The 22,545-nt window shown below is 38.0% G+C and overlaps 1 protein-coding gene across 1 annotated transcript; it reads right to left on the bottom strand.

The window, feature by feature from the left end:
* Positions 1-11,836: 11,836 nt before the first annotated feature.
* Positions 11,837-18,436, bottom strand: LOC146480169 (uromodulin-like). The gene is made up of 5 exons (XM_085110065.1): positions 18,091-18,436; positions 17,470-17,619; positions 16,556-16,678; positions 14,990-15,058; positions 11,837-12,198 (listed from the first exon to the last, which is right to left on the bottom strand). The coding sequence occupies exons 1-5, from the start codon at positions 18,434-18,436 to the stop codon at positions 11,837-11,839; spliced, it is 1,050 nt and encodes a 349-aa protein (XP_084966191.1).
* Positions 18,437-22,545: the final 4,109 nt, after the last annotated feature.

The raw sequence follows: 22,545 nt of genomic DNA on the forward strand, positions 1-22,545 counted from the left end.
GTAACGCCTAAAAGAAATAGAAATGAGTGTTGTTTTTGTATTATTATACTGACAAATGATGAGAGGTACAAGCAAGACAAACTATGATTTGCACTGAAGGAGACAGACTTTGAATAGCTGTTTATAACTTCTTCTTTTTTTTTACTGTTTTTAATTGACATAAAGAGTACAAACTAGAGTAATGAAATGCAATAAGTAATTTAGTTTTTATACCAGCTCCTTTACTGACACCACTTCTTCTCACTGTGAATGTTCCAGAAAGTATTACTTGGGTCCGGCTGGGATGCAACAGGCAAATTCGATTCAATTCACTTCAAGTTGATCAAATGTAGTCTTCCGGCGGATAACTGGATCTACACACTGAGTAGATAAGGCGGTTATTTATCGCGGGATTGTTGGATATCGAGTGATAGAGGGAAACTAGGGGCGTTTGCTAGGATATGTGAACATCACTTAAGGACGGTGCCTAATAATAAAGAAGTGTTTTTGTGCGGTTTATGACTATGCGGGAAAAGCAGATCTTAGCAAGGCCTATTGGAATCCAAAAAGAAAACCTGGGAGAACCACGCATTTTTCAGAGATAATTAAGCAACAATATTTCTAAAAAGTGCCAAAATATGAAGCAATGTATGGGATTTTTTTCTAAATTGTAGCTTAATTATCTCTGCAAAATGCATGGTTAGCCCCAATTTTCTTTTGGGATACCAAGAGCACATGCTACGTTCTGTTTTCTCCGTATAGTTTTAAACGCGCAAAACTTTTCCTGTATAAGCAGGCACCACCCATAAGAAACCCGAGTATCTCGAGATACGTAGAACGTATGCGCAGTAACAATAGTAGGCACCGTCCTTAATTTATTTCGGTTTAGACATCGCCTAAACGGAAGTCGGTTTTCCGAGAAGTCCACAAACGGTCGGTGTGACGTCATAGGAAGTCGTAGGAACGTGCCAACGTCCATTGTGTAATGACGCCTGTTTAATATTCATCAGGCTTTCCTAAGTGGCTTTTAATAGGCGTCTTGTTATCTTTGCGGACGTCTCGGGGAACAGACTTCCGTTTTCACGACGTCTAAAAATAGCTCAAGTGAAATTCACATACTCTAAGGGCTATACTGGGGGTCTCCCCCTCTGTCCCCTTATTTTCTCTTTCTCTTATCCAATATGCGCCCACCCAAAAATTGTTAAATCTTTATTTCAGTCGAGTAAAATATTAGCTGCTTCCGTTACAGTCTCACTCAACCCACTCCAAGTAAATGTCAACAGGTTGGCTCACAACATGACCAATGGAGACTTAGGTCTTTATCTATGCTGAAACTATGATGTGGATTTTGCCTTTTACAATCCGGCCTCATAATTAAATATTTGGAACTTATGCAACGAAAACGTTGGCGGAACGGGAACAAGAACGCCACAAAACTGTTAATGAACAAAAACAAAGGCTCTGTGGGTGCATTATCTATTAATCTGCATTTAAATAATCACACTGAATTGGCAAAGCCGCACACTTGTTGCACAAACTATATAAGCATATATTTTTCAGGTACGAGGTGGCCTCAACTATAAGCCTGGTGGTTTCTATTGGTCACCTCGCCATACATTAACCACTCAATTAATTGTAAATATATTAGAAAGAAAGGCAAATAAACTTCAAACTTCACTTCAAAATTTACGTCTGTCCTCACAACAACGTGTATCCACCATATTCAAGGTTGTGTGGACTGAAAACGTGAGCACAAGACCGTAAAGTATTATTTTGTTTTCCTGGCTTGAACGCCGTTGGTTCCAATTTAGTTCCTGGCCTAGTTTGGCCACATTATGCGATTTTAACAAGTATGAGTATGAGTAATCGCAACGTAGTTGAAGTGGCGTGAATTTAGATAATGACTAATGGATCAAACAAGTGGGAACAAAGTAATGACTTACTACTTGGTGAGTAAAGAGATGGTTGCAAAGCATTTTCTTGTGTTCTGATATGTTCTATGTACCGTCGGTTGCATCTAAGCGTGGACACGAGACAGAAAAAAACATGTTCTAGTAGGGTGCCAAACATGACGTGCTTTGTCGCCAAACATTTGGAGTTTGACAGTCGCTAAGCAAACTGTCGCGCCAGATCAGCGCGTTTCCCTCAGAAGCTTATTTCATTTTTCTCAACTTACAGGCATATTTCTCGCTCAGAAACAGCACACTTGCCTCCAGAAAGTCTTCTTAACATCTAAAAATGCTTGCAAAAAATAATTTCTTGAGCAAAACATATCAAGTCAACAACAGCCACCTACTCCAAACTTCGAATGTTTGTTGCCAAAACATGTCATGTTCGAGCGCAACTAGAATATGTTTTTCCCTCCCTTGTTAACGCTTAGATGCAACCTACGGTAATGCTGATGAGGTTAACGAAGGATTCATTGCCTGAAAAATCTTTCCTTTTTACTAGACTTCTCCGTCCTCTGTACCTGATACCAACTATCCCTGCGGATTATAAATTATTTCCTATTGTTGATCATAATATTTCTGTCTCGACAGCCCAGTGCTCCGAAAAAAAGTGCTGAATGATCAAACACCGCATTTTTCCTAACTGTTCTATTCAACACCATTGAGACACCAGCTAAATAATAGCAAACAATCATAATTATCCAGTATATTACACTATTTCACGGCTACACATGTCGAAAATTTAACAAAATTAAAATTGGCAAAAAACAATAGCAAGGATCAACAACAAATCTGTTGACTTATCGTTATCCCAAGTCTCTCACGCAGTCGTTTTCAGGACGTCGTATATATTACTCTTCCCCCAGAAGGATCATACGACTTTCCTTAAAACAACTGTGTGTGAGGCTACAAAACCTTCTCTAGGCCAGAAACTTTATAGTGCGTTGTAGCTATAAACAAAAGCTTTCACGTATTTTGGCGTGAATAAAGGCAGAAGGATTTACTTTCGCTAATGTAAGCATTTGAGATATAAACATTGCTTCCCCTATAGACGCTCCCTCCCCCCCTCCTGCCTTACTTGAAGCGTGCAGCAACAGCATTACCATAGACTATTCCTTTGGCCTAGCTTCCCTTATACTCACTTACTCACTTAGAGGAACCAAATTGTAACATGTCAGTCATAGACCTTTGTCAATTCAAAGAAGGAACAATTTTTTTAATGTGTTTTATTTCAAACGAAGGTAAACTGCTGCAAAAACAAAAAGCAGAAGGAACTTTTTAAACTAAGGAAAACAGTGTAAGGGGTTTTACACTCAACAGACTACCGGACTACAGACGATCAAATCCTTTCAGCACTATACGATGATACATTTAAGTTTTACTTCGATATTTCCTTAAACCTCGTTTCCAGGACGAGGTTGTATTTCCTTTCAGGTTCTTTGTGTACCGTGTAGAAGTCCCTATGTTATCACCGTTGCAGCGTGACTAGTGTGTTCTATTTTTAGATTAAGTGCGATGTATGAAATGCAGTTTTAATATTCGTGCACAATAATTGCACTTGTTACTATTGATCATGCATCAACTTTGTTTAGTCACTGCTACAGTAACGGGTATGACCACGATAAGTCAAAAGGTAGTATACGTAGAAGGAACCACAGTTCCTCACTTTGATGTCAATGGTTCCTTGGCAGCAATCGCTTCCCCAGCTGAAACACACTTGCCTTGTTACCTGACCATCGGCCTCTGCAGGATGTACACCATTAAGCCAACCTGGTGCCTTAGTATTACAGCTGTATACTGGTGGACAAGAGGAAGCCATTCTTCTTCCTGCCGCGCCTTGAAAACGATACCAGCCAGGATCAAAATCATCCCTTAGCCTAATGCTGTTTTCTTGGTATGAAATTTTCCTGTCAGCGTTTGTCAGTGCCGTATAGATTTCACACTCTATACCCAAGAAAACTAAACATGAATAAAGGGAAAAATAATTTTGGCTTAGCAACAATTTTACTTGAGAAGCCATTGTTCAATTTTGGAGGCATTTTTGAAAATCAAAATATGGATTTTTTTTATCACATTATACAAACTTAAGTTTATCATCGTAACTTCGTTTTCCATTTTTACACCATTTAAGGACGGTGCCCTCCAAGATTGAGGTATTTTTGCGAAAAGCAATGTAATATTATGAGGCACCGTTTGTAATTTTTTTTTATTTAAACCAAATTAATGATGTTTAACCGTCATTTATAAATAATTGGGAGAGATTGAAAATTTATTTATAAAAAAGGAAAAAGTACTCGTTGAGTGATACGTCAATCATTATTTCTCAAAAAACGTGATAGTGTGGAATCTCGATTATTCGAACCCTCGTTTTTGTCGAAAGTCCAAAAGTTGTTTCCCTTGGATTTGGTTTGGTCAGACTTTTTTGATTTTTGGAATTTCCTTTTTTTTTTTTAGCCAAATTTAGTGTCCCTAGAAAAGATCGGTATTCCACTGTATATATGTACAAAATGATTGGCAAAATAAATTTTATATGAACAATTCATTAAACCAAATCTTTATTTAGAGATCGAGCTGTCTCTTCAAACTTTATTTACATATCATGAAGTCAGACAAAAAAGTTGTAAATCTGTTATTTATAAACAATGAACGTCACCTAGAGACGTAAATGGCGCGGAAATAAAAGTGCTCTTTCGGGGTTTGTGATTTGTTACGGTGAACACATTAATTAAATAATAATAATAATAATAATAATAATAATAATAATAATAATAATAATAATAATAATAATTATAATAATAATAATAATAATAATAATAATAATAATAATAATGATAATAATAATAATAAAAAAACGATTACAGCTATTGCGGGATTTAAGGAATTTTGCAAGGCGAATTCGTCTCAAATACGTGTCCCACGGACAAAATAGACATGTTCACCATTTCTACGTCAAATCTTTCTGGAATCTTTCAGTTCCAACACAATTCCAATGCTGTTGAAGGTTACAGATCGAGGCGGCTTTTTTGAAAAAATGATTTTGAATCATGGTGGGTGAATATCCTATCAGCGTTCAGGATGAAAATACGGATTGTGGAGAAATTAACCCTTTCTGACTGCTGTGTATACTGAGACCGATCATAGTAAAATAAGCATAATCTGTTGACGAATATTTATAGAGATCCTATTAGGAAAACTTACTTGGACGGGGTCGTTTCACCTGGAAATAATATCTGCGTGGATCAACTTCCAAATCGTCAGGTCTAGCTTCATTGGTGCGGTTGTTCAACTCACATATGTTTTCCAGAATGACGTAATTGAAGCTTTGACATTTCTCGTTACCTTTGCAGGTATCAAGACACTCAGATGGATTCTTCACCTTCATTGTCTTGAACGTGAATCCCTTAAGCCTCTTACCCGTGACGGAATTTTCGCTTTCACATTGCTGAGTCGTGGCTTTGGAAAACATTTGATACAGCGAAAGTACAGTTATGATATAGAAGAATTTTGTTGACACCATACTGTGGGGTTTAAGTCCTGCAAAGGACATTACGTAATCATATTATTTCTTTCAACAAGAAAAGGAGTTATTAAAGGTTCAAATTACGTGATAATCTATTCCTACTTTCCATATCTTCTCACTTTACCAATAAAATAAAATAAAAAAATTGTTGACGACGTGTTTATCCAAGTTAGCGAGAATGACTTAAAAAAAAAAAAACGCTGTCTACAACGGTTAACCACAAAAGATAAAATAATAATGATGACAAATCCCACTAACAACGTATGCGATTGGTTAGCTTTATTCATAACTTTCCTCGGTTTTTGTGAATTCAGCTTAAAAGATCCAGTTTTGTACTTCATCTGTGGTTCCGATGGAACACCCGATGGAGCACTCGCTCTCGTTTCGTTGTCATATTACTTCAAATTCAAACTATCTTTCAGTCCACAACGCTGGTATATTTATTTGCTGAAAGTAAACAAACCTGGAAATTCAAGATGTCCAAAAATACCTTGCGACAAAAAGCGATGGATCAACACTTATTGTCTTTAAAATTAAGATGAAAATGTCATGTACAAACAGCAGGCTCATAAACTATTTCATTTGGAAGTTTTTAAAATTTGAATACATCTTACTTTTCTTTTCTTCAGTTGGTGTTAATTTTGTCCTAGTAACTCTTTCTGTTTGTGAATGTGGTGTTTGCAATAAGGCGTATTTCGTTAAAAATTAATCTGCTTGTTTTCATTGTCTCCATATCCTCCGCCTTAGCGGACGTCTGGTTTAATTTGTGTTTTTAGTATTTTAGCGACGTCCTGATACAGATACAGACACTTCAAGCCAAAGCTAAAATAACAGGGCCCCCTGCTTACCAACGGCGCTCTGATTTATCGAATTCAGATTGCTTTTAAGGTTACCGTATACATGTAGAGGTGTCTCGCGTCCAAGCGATGTAGCGCATCCAGTTTAAACTGTAGATACCTGAACCCTATATTAAATTAGAGTTTGTAGAGCTGGCTATCAAACTATACCAAGAAATTCGAAATAAAATGAATTGCCGAATTTTAGCACTGTTTTCTCGAATCAAGTTTTTCACTTGGAAGAGACACTTTAAAGAGCTAATACTCAAAGGGAATTTGTTCGTTTGCCTTCAAATTTGGACAGTAGCTAGTTTAACATATAAACAACAAAAGGGTGTCTACAAATTGTTTTTGTTTCGATATATTTTTTACCCGAGAGCGATTTTTGTACGATCACTCCACATTTTTTTCTTATCCTATTTCGAAAATGTTCTGTAACTTTTCACTGCGATTGAATATGGCAAAACGCAAAAATGTTTTTTAGCGCTTTGGGTCTGGAAACTGAGGAGCAAATTAAATTAGTGCAAAACAAAATTCGCTTTGACTTGTGCTTTCAAAAGGTGATTCGTACGGTCGCATTTAGAGGTCGTGAAAAATTTGACAATTCATTTTATTTCAAAATTCTTGGTATAGTTTGATATCCAGCTCTACAAGCTCTAGTTTGATATAGGGTTTTACTTATTTAGGTATCTGCATTTAAACAGGACGTGCTACATCGCTTGGACGCGAGACACCACTGAATGTATATGGTAACCTAAATGCAGTCGTCACCTTGTATAAGTTTTGTAGTAAGACAGCTTTGAAGCTACTTATTCCGTTTTATATTTGATATTATTGGCTCGCATCCTACTGTTATTTGAGACTACTATTATTGCATCTTCTATCGTTTTAGTTAATTAATCAATTAATCAATTTAAATGGAACCTTGAACCGCAGGTACAGTAACTAGACAGATTTGTCATGAAATTGGAAAACCATTTCTGATCATATGCCTACCTTAACAATTGTGAAGGGACTGGGATTCGTGTTTCTCATTTGAAACAACCTTCTTCTTTCTTTATGATTTTTTTTATTAAACAGGTAAACATAAAAAATACCATAAATCCTTTCTTTTTTTAAACAGATTAAGCCTTGTATGCGGCGGGCAGGTGATCGAATTATTTCTGCTGATGATTTGCCAGCAGTCTGTTAGATGGAACAGAAAAATCATTAAGCTGACCGCACGGTTTAATGAACCTCCGCCTTCACAAATTTGCCAGACGAGAAGACTATGGAAACTACCCAGTGTAATATTTTAAAGTTAATTGTAAAAATGCCAAGGTAAAGTCTAGAAATGTGAAACGAGAATTATATGGTTTACGCCAGCTTTCTGGTGTTCATTTTGGTATAACACGTCTCACTGTCGAGAGCAACTTAACGTAACATACCAGGGAATAACTTTATTGGCATTCTTTGAATTTTGAGCTGGAGGGATGTTTTATCTTGTTTGCGCCCACTTCACTGGAACATTTCTTTCGCGTTCTTTTGATTTCGCTTGTTGCAGTTGACAAGATAACCTAAAGACGATGCACGCCTAAGTTGTACGATAGAAATAATCATGATAGGCAATATAATTAACAGCATCAGCAGCCTTATTAATATAGCACTACAAAAAGCATACTTACATTAGAATGCAACGTTTCTTTACAATAAGAATATTGGATATTGTCCGCACTTGGTGAACGATAATAACAGTCTGAATGGGGCGCATGCTCAGTTCGGGTTGAAAGGTAAACTGAGGGTCACTTCTGAGCCCTGACAAACACATTCAGAGCAAACTTCGCAGGTATTCTGCTTAACCAGTTATCAGATGAATTTAATTCATTTTTGAGCTGAACTAAAAGTTCTCATTTTTACCGTTTCTTAGGGCCTGTTCACATGGAGGTGGGGGACCCCAGGTCGGTGAGGTACCCCATCTACCCGGGGTCAGAAAAAACAGGCCTTCACATGCAACCCCGGGGCGCTGGGGTGAGGTTTAAAAAGCTACCGCGTGGTCGCTAAGTACATATATCAATAAAGATTTCGTTTCGTTGTTCTACGGGCACGACTTCACCTTCATCCAAGACCGGTAGACCAGCTTGGTTATCAGACTCGACAAATGCACCTTCAACTCCTTCAGAACTTTCTTCAATGGCATTGTTGTCGATGTTTTGAAGGTGATATCTGCGAAAAAGCTCGCCACGCTTGTACTGAATTCAGAGACAATTGCCCGGATGAACATCACCCCACCCCACCTCCAGCATTCACATGGAGAAAACTCACCCCAGCTAAGCGGGTTACCCGCCTCGGCTGACCGGGCAACCCGCCTCGGTGAGGTACCCCACTTCACATGTGAACGCAATCAAGAAATAAAGAGAGATTGTATGGAGAGATTGGTAACCCCACTGAAGCGGGGTACCTCACCTACCTGGGGTCCCCCCCCCTCCATGTGAACAGGCCCTTAGTTACTTATTGGAGACCAATTCAGACTCTCTAGCCAGGTAAAAATTCAATGGCCATGCACAAATGACATTTTCTTATAATACGATATGAATGTATTAACTTCATGCATTTATTGATTTTTAGTTCATAATCAAGAAAACCATACTAACGTACACTTTCAATAACTCTAACATTCCAGGCATTAAGGTGCTACTTTGCTCTGTTTTTGGAAACTAATTATAGGAAATGCAGTCATTTAACTTAAATCAACTTTGTAGTTAAACTGGTGGTATACAGGATGTATAGTTTAAGGTAGATCGATTATAAAATGATTTTATAGCTTTAGATGAACATAACCCAAAAACGAACTCTGTGACCCCCATTTTTTACCACCGAATTGTAATCAGCATGTCAAGACGCAACCATTTTGTGAAGGTTAAAAAAAAACACAGGCGTGCCAAGCTCACGTTTAGAGAAAGCGAAAAATTAATTATCTATTTATTCATACATGCGTCATGGTTTTGTGAGTTGGAACGTGACCTTTCATCTTACGCGGTGTTAGGTTACATGAGAACCGTTGAGAATTTGAGCGCTTTATAAGACGTTGTATGGGGAATAAAATATCGTTCATTTAGAACGCTAAATACTTTAAAATATCCTAATTTTTTTACGTAAGATGATTAAAAAAAAACCTCTCCTCTTGTGGGTCCGTTGTGCTTTTCCGTTATTTTCGCTGTTTTGGGCTTTTTACGCCACCACTGTTCTCCCCTTCATAAGACGGAGTCAAGGCAGCACAGCCGGGTTTCGACCGTTTCCAACTCGGTGGCGGTTTGCGTCCAGAAAATCCATCCGATCGGAATTTTTTTCGCCCACAGTTAAAGCTGTATGATCCTTGCACCCGCAAAAATGTCTCTTCTTCGAAAATCGTCGCGCATTATGCTGAAGATGGGCATTTTCCACCGCCGATTCCACGATCGCTCCTTTCTGCGGCTCCGTGTGATTTTGTGATCGATCACGGCTGTGGAAGAAGCTTGGGTCCAAGGTCAAATTTCGCGCTACCCAGGGTGGTACCGTTAATTTTAAAATGTACATTACTCACCCCATTAACTGACTGTGCCGTGACCCATATATGAATAAATAGATAATTAATTTTTCGCTTTCTCTAAACGTGAGCTTGGGACGCCTGTGAAAAAATTGTAAGGACAGTTTCAGAGGGGAGCTGGCGTGGAAGCATTCTCTGTTTTCTATGAAAACGGAATAAAAGAAGAATGCATTGCCTGCCGGAAAGATTATACCTCTAGTCTGGCGTTGTCCGCCCTCTTTACCAGATACCAACCGTCCTGACGGATATGAGATGAACGCCATGCCTCAATTGACAAAGTTATTTCTGGTCATTATGTTTGCTTTTTTGTCAAACATTTTTAGATGTTTTTTAAAAACAATTTAGTCAAATTCTTCGTAGCATATTCTTTTCGCCTGTATTTAAAGTCGAAAGTTATAGGCTGGTGGCTAATTAGAAAACTTTCCAGTTAACTTAGCCCTCAGGCTCTAATAATGCATTATTGCAATTAAAATGTAAATCTATTTCTTATATTTAAACACTTCTAGTTGCAAATTGTCATTAGCTTCAGAGAGCAAATAAAACCTCTCCTTCTTCTCCTTAAGAATAACATTTCTTCTTAACAGTGCAGCGCTCCGAGAAAAACAAACTGTTCAAAAACCTTGCTTGCATTAAAATTCTCAATTAAAGTTTTTAAAAATTGGGTGGAAAAAAAGTCTGGGTGACTTGCTTTCCCTTTCACTTTCACTGGATAAGGCAAATCCATCAGGACAAAAGATTTACAATTGTAATAGACGTAACGAACAATGACGGTCTCCGCCACATTGAAAATCATTAGTCTGTGAGGTGAAGTCATACTGGCCGTTAAGATTCAAACATTGCTTACTCTTTAGATGCCCCTCCCTCCTGCCTTACTCGAAGCGAGCAGCAACGGCGTTGCCATCGACTATCCCAGAAACATTTCTTCTCTTATGCTTACAAAAGGTAACGCGGTAAAGGGGAACCACATTGCAACATGTCACTTAAAGAGTTTTACACCTTCACCTCAGAAGGTAAAACGTTTTCGCCAATGTGCTGTTTTCAAAAGAAGGTAAATTGTCGCAGAAACATGCAGAAGAAGACTGAATTGTTTGAGCTAAGGAAAGCAGTGGTAGACGTTTTACAAAAAGTAGACGATCAGACTACATAAGATTGGCTCTTTTCAGTAGTGCGATCTATTAAGTTTACATTTACTGTGCCATCACCGTTGTAACATGACTACTGTGGATAGTGTATTTTTTAGGTTAGTATAAATCTCGTAGCGTTCTATTACAAATGCCGTTCTCTGATTGGCTACGCTACCCGCTATCTATCCTGTGATAGATAGTGAGTAGCGGTTGTCAACAAAATTCAGCCAGCTTCTTCGCTTTTTCGAAGTAAACGTGAACAGGATTTGGATAATTTACTTGTTAATTAGTCGTAAAGTGTTAAAATTGGCATTATACTGGTCTAGCTTGCAATGGAGGCTACTGTGGGGGAATATTTAAAAAATGTTTGTATGAGAAAAGATTACCCCGCCTTTGGCCTCGTGTGCAAGCTAGTTCCAGTTCAATACCAGGAATACGAACACCATCTATGGTAATACACGTGTACAATATAACTGCACCTCGCTACTATTAGGGAACTTACTTAAGCAGCGATGACGGCAAAGCCAACGATAACGTCACTTGAAAATATAACTTTCTTTCATTTGTGCTACTTCGCGATTATTTCAACTCGTTCAACTTCTACGGAAACGGCGAACTACCCAGGAACCAAATTGGTAGGAGTGGCGTTCAAGTTAAGAAAGAAAATCAAATGTTCAACGTGTTGTGCTCACGTTCTCCACTAAACCTCAAATTTGGTCATTTTACCGCGTTGCTGTCTCCAGACCACAGATTGAAAACGCATGTGCACAGCGATTGTTTTTGCTCATTAAACCTATTACTTTGCTGCGTTGTCGTTGCCGTCGCCGTCGTCATTGCTTAAACTCCCTATTAATGGTCATCTATGTTTAGTCACTGCTACAGTAACGAATAACACCCTCAACTTCCAAAAGGTAATATACATAGTAAGAACCACAGTTCCTCACTTTGATGTTAACGGTTCCTTTGCAGCAACGACTTGTCCAGTGGAAACACACCTGTCTTGTTACTTGACCATCGGCCACTGTAGGATGTGTACCATTAAGCCAACCTGGTGAGTTAGTATTACACCTGTACACTGGTGGACAAGAGGAAGCCATTCTTGTTCCTGCTGCACCTTGAAAACGATACCAGCCAGGGATAAGTTTATCGTGTACCCGACTTGTGCGCAAAGATGAAACCTTCCTGTCAGCGTTGGTCAGTGCTGTATAGTTATGACATTCTGTACTACCTATGGAAAGTAAATAAATAAAATTAAAATACAATCCCACTGACATTTACCTAAAGACAGTTTTATATGCCAAGTCATTGTTCAAGGGACTTGATAATTCTGTGGTAACAAGATTTTTGGAGGCTTGTCTTTTTTTATGATCAACAACAAAGATTTTGATCATTTTATACAAAATTAAGTTTATGAGCGTAGAAGTTTTTTTGCGCCGTTCATGACTCGGTGGAGCAGATGTTTGCGAGGGCAATCGGAATCCAAAAAGTAAATTGGGGGAGCCACTGATTTTTCAGAGGTAATAAAGCAACAGTAACTCTCAAAAGCTTAAATATACAAAGCAACGTACAGCTTTCTTTTTCCAAATTGAAGCGTAATTATTTCTGAAAAAAGCGTGGTTGCCTCAATTCATATTTCGTACTCGATGTCAATAAAAAAAGTTATTGGGGAAGGGTAGCCTTTTTCGCTCACCTATAAGCAGAGGTGGCAGTCATGGTGGAAGACGGACAAAACTTTGTGGAAAAAGGCCGACTAGAGAAGAGATCGAGTTAGGATTAGGCTGGGAAAGATGTCGTAAGTGGGTATTTAGAAATGAGATTATATTCAGTTGCGGTTTGGGATATAACACTTCTTAGCAGGGATTCGTGGCCGACAATCGACGTTGATTGCCTGTTTCTGGGAAGGTCTTCACAATACACTTTACAGAAAAAGAATGCGACTGGGACATTTACCCATAGCTTTCAGAGTACGGAAACCCTAAAAGCTCTCATAAAAACGCACAGAAAAGTTTTAAAATCTTCTGCTATTTGTAAAGAATGTTTTACAAAGAGTTCTCAAACTCATTAATAATTCACCAAGCCAAAACAAAGCAAATCACTACCGTGAAGGAGGTTTAGAAATGTGATCTTAACTATCATAAAATTTTGTGAACTTTTGCTTCGAGTTTCTCCAAGAATAATCAATAGTTTCAGAAACTATATCAAACACTCGAAAGAGTGTTTCCCTCCTTTTTCCAAACACTTCGAAGTTGGTTAAAAAAACTCGGCTGCGCCTCGTTTTTCCAACATATCTTTTGGTGTTTGGAAATCGGAGGAAACACTTCTCCTCGTGTTTGATATATTACGTGAACCCTCTCAATGAGGGTTGTCACACGTAGGGCAAACTTTGCCAGCAAATATCAAGTATTAAGCTGAAGGCATCGTTTGCTCTCAACTTGGAGGGAATAAAAGATCACATTTTAAGCTAGGAATTTTGCTTTTTGACGAGACAGTGAAAAGGTGCAACGGCTTTGTAACTATCGCTTACAGCAAGAGTATATCATCCCAATTTACGAACGTTTGTACGTCTTACAACAATGGAATATGACACGGAAGACGCCAAAATCGTAAAACTGTTTTGGATATGCTTCAATGAAGTTTCAAGGAAAGGAAAGAAAGACGAAAATGTGGTTTCACATTAGATATCTGGTAACAGACATGGCTGATTCAAATATGGAAGAGCTATTGGTCTTGATGCGCTAAACAGAATAAAGACATAATTATGAATTTCACTTCAAAGAGTGTAGAAATAGGCAAGCAAGAAAGTTAAATGACCATGATAGACAGAATTTAAAAAAACTTATGCAGCGCTCTCCTCGTAGAAGTAGGTCCCGTGGCTTACGAAAAACCCGAGGAAGAATTGGTGAACTTTGCCGAAGAAGGTGAGGAGAGGAAACATCTCAATAGCTGGTCAGGATCGACTGGTGTCTCAAAAGACGGAATAAAATTTTTCGTGCGTTTGTGCCATTTGAAATTACACCGAAAATGAACCACGTAAAACTTATCCATGCAGGTTGAGTTAACAGGGACAGAATGAACATGTCCTTGCTGGATGCGGCATGTTCCGGTGCCGATGCTAGGGGCAGTATTGAGCTAGAAGCGGCATATAAATCATTCTAAGATTACAAGGAGGGGTCAGAAAAGACCCTTCCTTCAAGAGATGATATCCATAGGGGAGGACCTGACCAGGGGGAATGCTAGTGACAAAGACCGCAGATCAGCTTTTCGAGACCAGTTGTGTCTGCAATCTCCGCCCCCCAAATGCTGGTGTCAATCAAACGATTAAGTCTTCCGGAACACGTGAAAGTCCATATCGACTTAATCGTAATGGAGCCTTTATTGACAGGTAACAAAAACGGCGATACGAGAGAAAGATAAGCTCAGGATAAAATCAGTGGACTCCTAAAATTTGTCAAGTGTATGCTTATGTTGATTCACTACATTGAAGGGGAAGTATCATGGGGTTTATGGTATCTTTTGTTAAAAATGATGAAATAAGACCTTCAATCAGCTGCCAAATAATTATAGAAAGAAATCAACTCAATTCTTGAAAGGAACAACTCGTGATCTGCTCTGTCACATTTTGGAAACAAAAATGCGAGAACTTGAAAAACATTAGCCTAACATTTTTCAAGTTTTAACCCATACCGGCCTACTCTGTCTCTGGCCAGAGGCACTAATCGACAGTTTTATTACACTGGCGGGGGGGGGGGGGGGGGGGGATAATTTATAACAGACTTGACAATAATTTCGTTGTTTCTGCTGACAGAGAAACATTTTCAGGTTTTCAAATAACAGCAAATTTGCGTGATACTTCCCCTTTAAGTCAGTGTATCTAGCAATCGTGACTTTAAAGATAAGCTTACGAAGAGGGTAAGTTATGGGAAGAAAAGGATGAAAGCAACAAAGACATTCTCAGCCGATGTCTACCTGTGCAATTGGGCCAGTCTCCGTTGAATCCTGGTTTACATGTGCAGTTGTACCCTCCATTGGTGTTCTTGCACTCGGCATCAGCAACCAATTGTGAGTTCCTGTAATGCACTCGTCAATATCTGAAAAATAAATAAATAAATAAATAAATAAATAAATAAATAAATAAATAAGTTTATTACACCCATTTTGAAATCACCTGTGATCCCTGCAATCTGATTGGCTCTCAACAGTGCGATTTATTCCCAAATTGCACCATTTTTTGCTCTAAATCGCATCCTTTCTTTAGCCCATCAAAATGGAAATGAGGTAACAAAAATAGAATATTAATATTGACAATGATACTCTGTGATTTCAAAATAGGTGTAATAAAGTGGTAATGGAACTTTGTGTCGTGCAATTTTGGTCTGAAATCATACTTGTGATTTCAAATCAAACTCGCGCTGCGCGCTCGTTCGCTTTTGAAATCACGCGTATGATTTCAGTTTAAATTGCACTCCACTCAGTTCGATTACCATTATAAATAAATAAATAAATAAATAAATAAATAAATTATCAAGTGAATTCTGATGTTAACAAGTAGTTTAAATGTACATTATACATTATAGTTGTAAGCTCCCATTCATTTTATTACGCTCAACTTCATTGCTATACTGAATTCTCTTAATTAATCTACTTCCCAGCCATTACAGTCATATATCAATGCAAGCTTTGGCCGGCTGAATTCAAATGTTCTACAAAAACGTTGTAACTAGTGACCAAAGGGTACCTCAACTGACTAAAGAAACACAAGGAAAGAACGCAGACGTTATGAAGGCTGCCTTTACGATTGAAAAATAAAACGAGAAAAGTTTGATTGTCTCATTAATGAGATGTTACTCTTTAAACAATTACGACCATGTTTAAATATGCAATAAGACTCAATTTGCGCTAAGGTTTTTGTCTAACTTATGCTAATTAGTGACTCTGAACTCTCAGTTACTCTTACAATCGCATATTTAATTTTAGTTTCCCTTGACAATGGCGCCAAGATGTCGCCGAAACGTAGGACTCTTCTATCGTTGTATATGTAATGCTGTATCGCTGTATATGTAAAACGAGAAAAGCACTCGAAAAGAGGAAGCGTTTTCATTTCCCATAGAAATGATCTCGTGGCCATGCTCATTGTCTTATTAATTCAGATTGCGAACAACTGAAAATGTTATTCAAATTTGATGAGTTTAACGGTTCTTATATTCCTAACTGTTAACAGTAGTATACGTCTATTTTACGATCTTGTGATTCTTATGAGCTTTGGGTACACGTGAGCACTGGAGCAATGCTTATGGCCATATTACACTAGAAGCGCTGTAAGTATCCTCCACAAACTGTACTGTTTTTCTCAGCCTACAATGGCAACATTTATTAACATTTTCAATATGCCACATTCTATGACATCTCAAATTTTCAAATGCCATCAACCATGCGACCACTTTTTGGACTAACTTTGAAACACATACTTAACGTAACAGAAGCTCAAATGCACCAAGCAAAACTCTGGATATAAAATTCTTTCAGAAAATGTATACAATAGGCATTTGCGTTCTCGCATACCATGTCCATCAAAATTTTAAACTCACCTTGACACTTTTTTCCATCTCCAATATAACCTGAATTGCACGAACAGTTATAAGAGTTAAGGGTGTTTTCACACTTGGCGTTTTTGTCACAAACGGGAGATGATGCTGTACACTCGTCAACGTCTGCAACAAAAAGGAGAAGTAATTAATCTTTTAACTGTTACATTGAATTGACATGGGAGTCCTCTGGCCCACTTGCCCACTCGGATAAAGTGAAACGTTTGCCAAAATGGGGTTTGTCTTACGTGCTACCTTCCTGTACCAGGGCAATGTAGTCATCGCTACATGCATGATCGAATATTGAATGTTTTCCAGTCACCTAGTTAATATAGTTTTAAACCAGACAATGCCTCCATATTTTTATGCAGGAGAGAATCTGATTGGCGATGATAATTCTTCCTCTGCTATATATTTGTGTGGAACCTGACTAATTACTTTCTCCCATTTCTGGTGATTCGTGGCCACATTTAAGAAACAAATTATAGATCAGAATGAGAATGATGTATTAATCAGTAAATGATACAGGCATACCCCAAAAACAAAAATCCGAGTGCTCCTATCAGAATTCGAACTTAAGACCTTCCGATTACTAGTTCGGATGCTCTACTACAGAGCTACAGGAGACTCGTGGGAGCTACGGCCATTAAACAATGTTCATAGGACAAACATCCTGCACACTGCTAGGATTGGAATGTCAATGTGTGGCACATGCGCGATGAAAATAATGTGATGGAATATGTTCATCCTGGTGAATAAATGAGAATGATGCATTAATTAGTAAATGACATCGTAAATTTGGTTTTAAGTGGAATGGAATTTCTGTTTCCTTCTCCTGCCACTTTCCTGTTTTATTGGGAGTTATTTTAGTCTGCACTTATTATTTAACGAGCCTATTTAATTTTACTCAGAATCACCTTCTGTCTTCATGTCACAGTGAGCGAGTACAGACATTCCTGGTATTATGGTATTCAGCCAATATTTGCCGCTGACCGCTTGCCCCTCCTCGCTCGCCTTTATTTCTTTACATGTCTCAGCTGGCAGCTCGGGAATAGAAGCGAGGGCGACTGTTGGGTGAATGAAATTTCATCGGTTTGTTACCATGAAAAGATTACCGTTTTTAAAATGACTTTCTACTTTAAGAATGAATAAATGAATGAATGAATGAATGAACGAACGAACGAACGAACGAACGAACGAACGAACGAACGAACGAACGAACGAACGAACGAACGAACGAACGAACGAACAAACGAACGAACGAACAAACGAACGAACGAACGGACGAACGGATGGATGGATGGATGGATGGATGAGTGAATGAATGAATGAATGAATGAATGAATGAATGAATGAATGAATGAATGAATGAATGAATGAATGAATGAATGAATGAATGAATGAATGATAATCTTTAATGAGGATGCCAACTTCACTGTAAAAAAAAAACTAATGATTGAGGGTAGGCTCCCCTTGTAAAGGTAATATTTTGTATCACTACTAATAAAGTAAATCTTATTTTATGAAAAAATGTTCACCTCTATTTCTAAATCGTTTCATATACAATTTAGTACTATCTGGGATAAAATCCTCAGGTCTAGCTTCCTTTGTGCGATTGTTCAGCTCGCAGATGTCTTTGCCCATTAAGTGATTAATGCTTTGGCACCTAATCTCATTGTTGCATGCCTTTAGACAATGAAGAGAGCTTGGAACTTTCAGTGTCTGGAGGACATGTTGCTTGAGAGCCATTCCATAGTCTGGCTGGACGCTTCCACAAGGTTCATTGTGTACAATACCATGACCTTTATCGCTTCCACACGATTCAGTGTACACACAAATAAACAGTTGACAAAGCCCAGTGACCACCAACACGATCTGGTTCATTTCCAAACTCTGTGGTCGACGTAAACCTTTAAAAAGCAAAATAAATGAAGTCAGTACAACAGCTTTTGATTTCCCTTCAAAGTAAATTTTAATTTGTAATGAGTATAATTTACTGATAGGTTTACTCAGACTTTTCCATGCATTTGTCCTCGATTGATGCAGATAGATTATTCTTAACGCGACTGGGCACTTTCAACTCAGCTGCATCCCTGAAATCTCAACCACAAAATATTTTTCAGGGTTTCTAAAGTTTGCAATTCATAAAATTTTAATAACTGCAGTTTTAAGGAAACTATTTAAAAGCTGCTTGTTATAACACCAAACCTACTTTATGTTTGTGTGGCTGCAGTTTCCGCGCGACGAGTGAAAGTGTGGCCAACGCTACTTACAGTCAACCCAGGTCACGCGTGAACGATATTTTTGAAATTTGAACGGAGTTTTGAAATTTACATGTCAGTTTTGAAAATCGCCAACGAGATCTCAGACTTCCCGTATAAATTTTCCTAGCTTATTGACCGTATAAAGCTATCAATTTTTCTTTACATTGCAAAATTGAATATTTCAAGAATAACAATTGTTTCCCAAGTATTTTGAATCTTTTTTTCAGTTAATGCGTCTTTTTCGGAACGATTTCCAGAGGAATGTCCAACATTCCATTCACACGTCAGACATTACAAATAGAAATTCGAATGTTCATTTCATTCTTGGAAATACTGTTCACGCGTGACCTGGGTTGACTATAATCCATATCTTTCGCAGAAATTCGGCGATATCCAATCAGAATTAAAACAGAACATTCAAACAATAACTCAAACGGAAAAACGTATTTAATATTACTTTCCTTAAATCTGTGAATCAGGCATTATCTTAAGGGACATGTAAGGCTCTCTAAAGCCTTTTCCCCGCGTGTGCGAAAAGCACAAGGATAAGCTTGCAACGTTGCCACATGTGAACAAACACAAGAAAATAAGGCATACGCAACCGCAGTAACGTTGGAGGAGATCTAGAAACTGATTCAAGATGACAGACGAAGAACAAGTTTTGCATGTGCTTGTGAAATAAGCACAAGCGTGAGATAAGCACAAGCACAAGGAATGGAAAAAGTTTCTTTTTCTTGCGCTTATGCTTATGCTTAACTCACGCTCTTTTCATGTCGTTCGCACACGATTTTTCTTATGCTTATGCTTGTGCTTATCTCACAAGTGAGAACTAGGCTAAAGTTTTCTTGACAAGCCAAACGAAAAAAAATTAAACAAGAGTTGCCATCTTTTTCCTTAAAGTCGAGCAAACTAAGACGTCACTACTCAACTGAGAAATATAACTTGTAAAGCGCGTTAAAACCAGCGAAAAAAAGCTCTTGGGTGAATTTCTTTTGTTAACAGCGTCAATATGCGCGTTTTTACCTTGTGAACTGCTCTTTCTACGGCAGATTTGTCCCCCTACCGGTTTTCACGAAACAAAGCAACGTCCCGGTCCCCCAGTTTGGGTTGTCAGCACAACTCTGGCGTACCTGTTCTAACATATAAGACTTTAGTCGTTACTTATAATACTTCTCAGCTCGAGTTCAACAATTAAAAGATGAGACAAGTCTCGAATGACTCATTTTCCATATTTTTTTGTGGAAAGAAAACAAGTTTTCTCGTTTAATTCTGTTTGACGTTAATTCATAACTCGTACCTGTAACATCAACTTTGAAAGTCTTACGCTTTTGGTTTCAGCTAATACTAGTTCTTTTGCTCCCTTCTATGCTTAGGGATAATAATGGTTTCAGCAGATTAATTATTGTGCAAAATAAGAGATTTTGACGGCTTAGTGGCCAGGATTACTGCTTTCATAAAACGGAAAAAGGAATACCGGTAAAATATAATTATTAACTTTCTTTTATTTTTTCTACTTTGAGTAACAAAAATAAAACCGGAGGGTTCAAACGTTTTAGATTATATTTTAGCTTGGTCTGAAGTTAAAATAGTAAATATAATTAAAATGTGAGCGCATTTTCCGTTCATCGTTGCATATGATAGGGAGAATAATTATCGTTTTCACAGTAGCAGGGACGGACACCTGTTAACATTCGGTATGCGAGTGAAACATTTGCAGGTCTTCACTCTGCGGTCATTTGTTAGAAGAATTTTCTCTCTTCTCTATGCTTATGTTTCAGTGTGTTATCTAACAGCATTTTTCAGTTACACAGACTATTTAGTGAAATTTTAAAAGAACACCTACCGTTTCGGTTATTTAGCCATCCTCAGGGTATTGTGATATATATCTACAAATATTTTAAAGGCCCGATTAAAAGCTCGTACTACGGTCGTGTAGAACTCAATTCAATTAAGCTCGATTATAACTCGACAGCTGATTCAAACGTCGAGCTTAATTCAGTCGTTCCAGATCAAAATTGCCACATTATAACAATGCACATATTGTGGTGCTTAATTGATCCATTATTTGTGTCCTTAGTACTAGCGCCGGGCACAACATTCACTGTATTCACACTGCCGTAATTGTCACCATAATCACCCACAACTTGCTCCCGTCTGTCCTCGTAGCTCAATCAGTAGAGCAACGGACGATCAAATCCGGTGGTCTTGGGTTCGAGTCCCGCCGAGATCAAATATTTCTTTCCTTGGCACGTGTGATCTTCGATTTCCTTACCAGAGCTAACACTCAGTGGGAAATTCATTGGTTCACCTTAGCACTTTAACATACACTACAAAGTTAATTTCTTCTCCATCGTAGTGGTGCTTAATTACTTGACAGGACAGTTGATTCACACGTTGTGCTCACGTTGAACTTACCGAGTCATTCTAATTAGGATAAATTGAGTTCGGCACCGATAACGCAACGTTTGTACCAGGCATTGTAAGTTTAATTTGTTTTTAGCCTTGAGGAGCTTTCATATCTTTTAGCAGCAAAATTATGTAACAAACAATCAAGTTCTTGAACGCAAGTCCTGAAAGACCTTAGTTCAACTTCTAATTCATTACTTTTGGTTTCCATAGCGAAATTGTCAATTTTGGCACCTCGTATGACAATAATGCAAGTACCAGAGCTAATTACCGCTAATTGATCCGGCTAATGAAAACGCTATCTCTGCATTACCGTCCTAAGACCAATTGTCGAGCCGTACACATTCCTGTTTTAACGCACACAGTACACGTGCCTTAATTGTTGCGTGGTTTCGAAAAGAACATAGTTTTATAGAGCTTTTCTCCTAAGTTATGCCTGCTCTTAGAAGGTTTTACAACTGTGCACTTTTTCACCAAAAAAGTATAAAAGAGGGTGTTAATTCGCCACTTGGTACTATTAAAAAAAAAAAAAAAAAAGAGATGCACGGGTAAAATAAAATAAAATAACTCGGATTACTAACCTCGTTAGGTTGAGCCGTGTTAGCTATATTCTACAAAGGTATTCCTAGAAGATACGTTAAAAATTCTACCATAATAAGAAAGTGAAATTTCGCTTACCAATCATTTTGTATTTTTGTTTGTTAAGTACTGCAGACGTAATTGCCAGGCGCAGCCTGATTAGTTTTTGTTGTAAGATACTGTGGCTGTATGTCTCAAGCTCTTTGTTCGTTTCTTTAACGTTTACGAGCAATTGTCCAGGAAAGTGAAGCAAAGTTGGAAATGAAAATTTTTAACCCCCCTTCATTTTTTGTGTGGAGGTAGGTTACCTGGAGGGATGAACAAAAACAGCCATATTTGTATCGGCAGGTGCGTCGTTGCCATGGAAACCGCACTTTATCACGTCGGCCTGAGGTCTACGTTTTGACCGAAAAATTCACTCTCAAATAGTAAAAATAAACTAGTCTGGTTCTCGAGTACATGTGAACCAATTCAAATGAAATTCATACAGATGGTAGAACCACTCTCCCAGTTTATAAAATTTGCTGTTAGAGTACTTTGGGTTCTATAATCAAGAAGACAATGTTCGTATTACTATGTTGCCTGTCAGCCATTTTGACAAGAAGGAAAAACAAGCACAACCATATTCGTTATTTCTCCCAAAGTACTCTTTCCACATAAACCAAATTAGCAGCAGGGCTTACATAGATATTGAATTTTTTTTAAATATTATAAAATCTATTTGGGGAAAATTATATTCTGGCC

This window comes from Pavona decussata, unplaced genomic scaffold (genome assembly GCF_977016875.1).
Source record: "Pavona decussata unplaced genomic scaffold, jaPavDecu1.1 SCAFFOLD_55, whole genome shotgun sequence".
NCBI classification, from domain to species: Eukaryota; Metazoa; Cnidaria; class Anthozoa; order Scleractinia; family Agariciidae; genus Pavona; species Pavona decussata.

Coding starts and splice junctions, on each gene's coding strand:
- LOC146480169 (XM_085110065.1), bottom strand. CDS start 18,436: ATGAACCAGATCGTGTTGGTGGTCACTGGGCTTTGTCAACTGTTTATT. Junction 17,620..18,090: donor GAAACGATTTAGAAATAGAG/GTGAACATTTTT, acceptor TTCACCCAACAG/TCGCCCTCGCTTCTATTCCC. Junction 16,679..17,469: donor CTGTGACATGAAGACAGAAG/GTGATTCTGAGT, acceptor TTTTTGTTGCAG/ACGTTGACGAGTGTACAGCA.